The following is a 6410-nucleotide window of genomic DNA, read 5'->3' as shown; positions in this document are numbered from 1 at the left end:
ATTGAGCGAAAAAAAGTATGATAAATACATTATGAAGCCGCAATTAGATCCCTTTGTTCTAATTAGGCATAATACATAACCATAACCTTTAACTTGGCCTCAGCTGGCAACTATGACATTTAACGTTGGTGTGCACAAATAGGTAATTAAACTTGTATAAATTCAACAAATGGACACATTCGTCCTACATGGCAATTTTTGTGTCCTACGTGGCAGCTTTCTACGTGTATTATGCCATGTAGGACACGTGTGTCTATTTGTTTGATTTATACAAATTTAAGTGCTTACTTGTGCACACTCAAAGTGGAGGGCATAGTTGTTCGCTGATGCCAAGTTAAGGGTCATATTTATGTATTATGCCTTCTAATTATGTGATGGTGACTGAGCATGTAGTTTATTAAACAACAACAAAAGACTTTTGAAATTTGTTGTCTAAAATAAGTCATAGATATTTGCGTGTCTATAAATCATATCATCAGTGTAGAATGAGACGTTCAACATTAAATTGTTTGTGTATATAAGAGCATTAACTTGGCAGGCGTTGGCATCAATCCCCTTCAACTTTGGATGTGCACAAGTAAGCACTTAAACTTGTATAAAATTAAACAAGTAGACACACGTGTCCTACGTGACATAGTACACGTAGGGCACCACTTATGATGCCTGATAGGACATGAATGACACCACTTATGATACCTCATTGGAAGTGAATTGCCACATAGGACGACAAGTAGGACGTGTGTCTACTAGTTCAATTCTATAGAAGTCTAAGTGACTACTAGTGCACACCCAAGGTTGGAGGGCATATATGCTAGATGAAACTAAGTTAAAGAGCATGTTTATATATTATGCCAAAAATAAAGTATGTGATTCTATTAAACTAATTGAAAGGAAAATATGACACATAAATTAATCAGATAAAGAGAGTATATAGAGTTCAATCCTGAATCAATGAAGCTTCCATCTTTTTACTCCTTGATAATTCGAACCCACAATTTTAGGATTTGAGGAGAACGTTGATTGTCATATGAGCAAGTCCCTCTTGTCATCAAACATCTCTATAATGACGACATTTGTTGGAATATTTTTGACCGCTATAACAAAATGTTATTATAAAGAACATAATGATAATATTAACTTTTAATTAGTTATTTTACCTTTGCATCCTCTCCTTCACAAAGGGAGAAATATCAAATGATGTATTTGGTGCAAAGAATTGAAGAGTCTCACCAAGTAATGGCCAACCCATTGAACCTGGTGGGAGTTTTCCATTGCTTTTAGGGTTCCTCCAATAATGTATAGTGGATATAACAAGTAAAGATCCAATAATATAAATACCAAGTGACAACATTTTCTTGATAATATATTGTTTGTAAATTAAAGATATGAAAATGTGGTGGTTTATATAATATAATTAGAAGAAATGGGAAACTATAAATAGGCAGTGGAATAATGTAGTCCAGATCCAAAATAATATATTTTATCCTTTGTTAAATGTTTGGAGTATTATTTGTAATTGTACCTTTGTTAGTGGAGTTGTTCATGATTATGATTAAAAAATCAAATTGAGTTGTTTTTTTTTTTTTTTTTTGAAAAGTTGAAGTCATAATTCTCTATTATATAAGCATATATGTAAGTTAAAGTTGACCAAATTATAATTACCTATTTACCGCACTATAAAATGTCAAAATCGATATTTAAAATATCAAATCATACTAAATTATTTTGATATAATAATAAAATTACTATTTTTAAAAATAAAAAATAAAAATTAATGAACCAAAATTTTCATTCCGTAAAATACCCACACCCCTAGTGTTGGCTATAGCCGCCTAATTTCAAAAGTAAACTCATTTTATTAATTATTGTTGATTTTGTTACCATTCATGTCTATTAATATACTAGATAATGTTGTATGCACGGGCCCAATAATATAAATGGTATGTTTTGGGGCTAATAATCGAGTTTTTGAAGCGATTGTTTGCGTGGATAAAGGAATAAGTTTTTTTATCACAAACTTGTACTTTCTTTGACGTTATTTAAGGCATAATAAGACTACCACATACAACATTTTTGAAATTTTTTTATGTTGTCAATTATCATGATTTATAGTATTTTTACGATAGATTCACTTCAGGAATCAGTGGAATTTTTTCAAAACATATTTTATATTGTCAATTATCATGATTTATAGTATTTTTACGCAATTTTTAAATATAAAAAAAACCAAAAAAATAAGACAAATAAATTAAAATGGACCCAAATCCCAATATATGTTATTTTTGTTGTCTCAATTTATGTGACACAAATGAAATTTGGAGAGTCATCCAAATTTTCATATTTTTTTTAAAAATGTTTTAAGTTATTAATTATTGTGATTTATAATATTTTTCTGTAACTTTCAAATAACATACATTACTGGTCACTTTGTCCTAATTTATGTGATATGGATAAAATTACAAAATTAACCCTTTTAAAATGTCTTTCAAATATTTTAAGTTGTTAATTATTATTATTTATAAAACTTTTTTGGTAACTTTAAAATGATATGTGTTATTTTTTCTGTCCCAATATATGTGAGCCTGCTAGAATTCTGAGAGTCAACGTATTTTATTATATAGTTTTTAAATATTTTAAATTGGTAATTATTGTAATTTTTAAAGCTTTTTAAGTCATTTGTAAATGATATATATATGTTGCTTCCTTGATTGAGACTTTTCCATTTGTGACATATATATATAGATATTTGGTGCCCGTGATAAATATTAATTTTTTTTGTTTTAATTTATGTGATATAAATGGAATTTGAAGATCAGTCGATTTTTTATACGTTTTCTTAAAAATATATTTGAATTTATTAAATTGTTGTGATTTATAGTATTTTTGCGTTAGTTTTGAATAATATAGGTAATTGATGTTTCAATTCACGTGAACAATCATAAATATTTTCAGTTGTTAATTTATTGTGAATTCTAGAAATTTTGACGTTATTTTCAAATAGTACATGTTACTTATTCTATTCCAATTAGTCCACCAAATTTCTTGTATGATTTAAAAATATTTTTAATTGCTAATTATTGTGATTTATAGCATCTTTTATGTAACTTTTAATAATATATATTTTGTTCAAATTCATATGACAATGAGGTCAAACTTTTGGGCTAATAAAGTAGTAGGTAATTAATGGTGTTAAATTGTCCAATAATATAAATTTTAAAGGTACAACCATAAAAGAAGAATGTACAACACTATGAAGCACATATCATCCAACACTTTTGTCCAATAATATAAATTTTAAAGGTACAATCATAAAAGAAGAATGTACAACACTATGAAGCACATATCATCCAACACTTGTCATGTGGTAATTAGTAGATATTCCCACTTATACTTGAAACTATCTCTCTTGAAAATAACTTGCGTGTCAAACCTCATTTCCACACATATCTTATGTATTTCATCACTGAATTAACACTCTAAATATTGTGTTTTTATTTGAACCCTTTGAACTTGAGAGTTTGTCTCTACACTTCCAACCAACTCTAATAGAAAAATAAATTACTATTTTGTAAGTATTTAAAGTGAATTATTTTAAAACAAATCATTTTTTAAGCTAAACGACTGCCCTATGATAGCATAGGATCTTTGTGGGACTCAATGAATCAAGTTTTTTAATTGAGCTAAAGTTGCCTCTCAATGCAAAAAGCAGATTTTCTTTTGGATAAATATATAAATAATATATATATTTGATTCTCTCTATTAGCTTAAAAGCTACAAACATAATATTTTATTTAAATTATCTAAAATATGATATCATATTTTCATCAAATTGCCAATTATAAAGTATAGTCATGCATTCCACTTAAACTAAAAAGAAAACAATTTTTGTTTGCATCTCCAATGGTGTAAACTCCTAAAGTTTTTGCTTTGCAACTTGTCCTATTTAATTAGTCCAGTTGATAATTAATTTTCCTAGTGCTTTCTTTTTAAGTCATGATAATCTTATTTAATTAAGGAAATTAATTAATTAATTGACACTATCCTTTTATCCCTTCTCAATCATTGAACAAGACAACAGATTTATCTGAATTCATATTTTTTTATGAGAAATTCCACCAAAATTTTAAGAACTATTATCTTTGAACTTATAATTTTAAAAGTATAATAAGTTTTGAGTACTAAAAACTCTAAAAGTTGAATTTATAAAATTTAAATATTGAACCCGTCTTTGAACCGAACTTCTTCCAACTTGTGCAATTTACCTTTCAAAGAAGTGTGTTAAAGCCAAAAAGCTTTATGAACTTATGCATCACCAAAGTAGCTATTTTAGTTCTTTTTTTAATTGATCTTGATAAGTAAAACATGCAAATGCTTTCTGTCAACAGCTACCATATTCCACAAAGATATATACAACTTTATTTTAGTTTGATGTCACTTGTAACCAGGGGCGGACCTAGGTAGAGCCCAGGGGGTTCACCCGAACCCCCTCGTCAAAAAATTACACTGTATATATAACGTCAAATTCTGATTTTATGTGTATATATATTAAAATGAACCCCCTAAGAACAAAGGACAGACTTGGCTCAATGGAAAAGTGGTTCATGTAGTGCCCCTATGTCATGGGTTCAAGTCCCAATGGCAACATTTTTTCCCTTTTTTAATATTAGCTTTGAAAAATGGAACTTTTGGGCTTAGACCTTCTTCTTCTTTTTCATTATTTTTTCCTTTTATTCCATTTCTTCTTTTTAATTTATTTTTATTTAAATTTATTAGACACATTCTTTTTATTTTTATATTTTATTCTTTTTATATCTATTATTCATTTAGTTTTTTTTCATATATGTTTGAATAACTTTTTAAAAAAAATGATGAATTATATTTAACTTGAAATTGAGATAGAAATATAGTTTATTTTAAAAAAAATGTAAATTAGATGTAATTGAATGAAGAAACTTAAATATCGTCAAACGTCCTTTTAAAAATATTAATTTAATAGAATTCATGAAATTTTCTTTTATATTTTTAATTCTATTTTAGTGGGATGAAAACTAAACTTATTTGATTTATTCGTTATTTATTTATTTTTTTACAAATTATGACTAACCTAGTAAATTGAACTATATGAACTAAAAAAATTGACGATGATATTTATTTATATTAATAATATGCATTATAATATTAGTAACTCTATTCTTACACACTTTTAGAGAATCTTGACGATTTTCATAGTAATATTTGATTGAATGGATATTAATTTAAAATTTTTAAAAAGTGAAATATAAAGTAAAACATTACAAAATAAAAGTATAAAAAGCACAAGAAATTTTAAGAATGCTCGATGGAGCATGATAAAAGTAAAAAGAAATGTTTAATACGGTATGATAAAGTGAGTTAAATTTAGCATGATAAGGTAAATATTTTTCTTCCCCATCTCGCTCCCTTTTTCATCATTTAATTTTCATGTGTTTTAGGAATTAACTTATGTAATACAGTCGATCCACTAAAATTCTTATCAATGCAACTTTGTTCTCGATATCTTTGATTAACATAGTCTTTACTTTTATGAACCAATGAAATATCTATGGTTCTGGTACAAAGAGCATGCCGAGGGGCTACTACGCTCACCGCGCACTTGCATTACCACCTGAACTTCTTCTTTATACTTCGAACCCCCTGAGCAAAAATCCTGGGTCCACCACTGCTTGTAACTTGTCCTATATCAATTTAGAAAAAAAAAAATGAGTTATAGGCATCTAGTTTATGATTGTCCTATACCATAAAACTTAAAGCTAATATAATTTAGTTCTTTTTTTTTTTTTTTTTTTGGTTAAATTTAGACCATTGGCCTTTTTATTTCCAAATAATTATGTACAAGATGGGCCACATATGTGACCAACTAACAACCAATATATTTTATTTCTGAATATATGGTAGACACATAATTTTTTATCAATTATTTTTAATAATGTAGATGTTTCTAGTAATATAGGTGGTAAACGTCCATATAATTTGGACTAGCTTTGGTCCCATAAATTAATTTTTAAAAAAATTGGTCCCATAAATTAAGTGCTAAAATACAATAGACCAAACTCAAGATTAATATTCAAGAATAAATATATGTTTAGTTTAGTTTCGATTTGACTTTTTTTTTTTTTAAAAGGTTTAAAATCAAACCAAACAAATATTATGATTATTGTTTTTATTTCCAATATCAAACTAAATCACTAAAAAAAATTCTGATTTGATTTGGTTTATCAATTTGATGGTTTTTTTCTTCTTTGATCACCCCCCTAAAACGCTATTCTAACAATGAACAAGGTGGAATCATATTTTACACGAGACATAATAATTATATAATTAACTTAAAAAGGCATACCACTTAATTATGATCGGATGATGATTAATTAATG

General features: G+C 27.1%; 1 protein-coding gene across 3 annotated transcripts in view; it reads right to left on the bottom strand.

The window, feature by feature from the left end:
* The window catches only part of LOC125814458 (cytochrome P450 87A3-like), a 145993-nt gene extending 144642 nt beyond the window's left edge, over positions 1–1351 (bottom strand). For all 3 annotated transcript variants that reach the window (XM_049493904.1, XM_049493905.1, XM_049493906.1), the window contains exon 1: positions 1158–1351. In XM_049493904.1, the coding sequence (XP_049349861.1) occupies positions 1158–1351 (194 nt within the window). The remainder of the gene's footprint in view (positions 1–1157) is intronic.
* Positions 1352–6410: the final 5059 nt, after the last annotated feature.

The sequence above is a fragment of the Solanum verrucosum genome, unplaced genomic scaffold, assembly GCF_900185275.1.
Source record: "Solanum verrucosum unplaced genomic scaffold, falcon-dt-bn FXZP01000268.1, whole genome shotgun sequence".
NCBI classification, from domain to species: Eukaryota; Viridiplantae; Streptophyta; class Magnoliopsida; order Solanales; family Solanaceae; genus Solanum; species Solanum verrucosum.
This window is presented reverse-complemented; position numbering and strand designations above follow the sequence as displayed.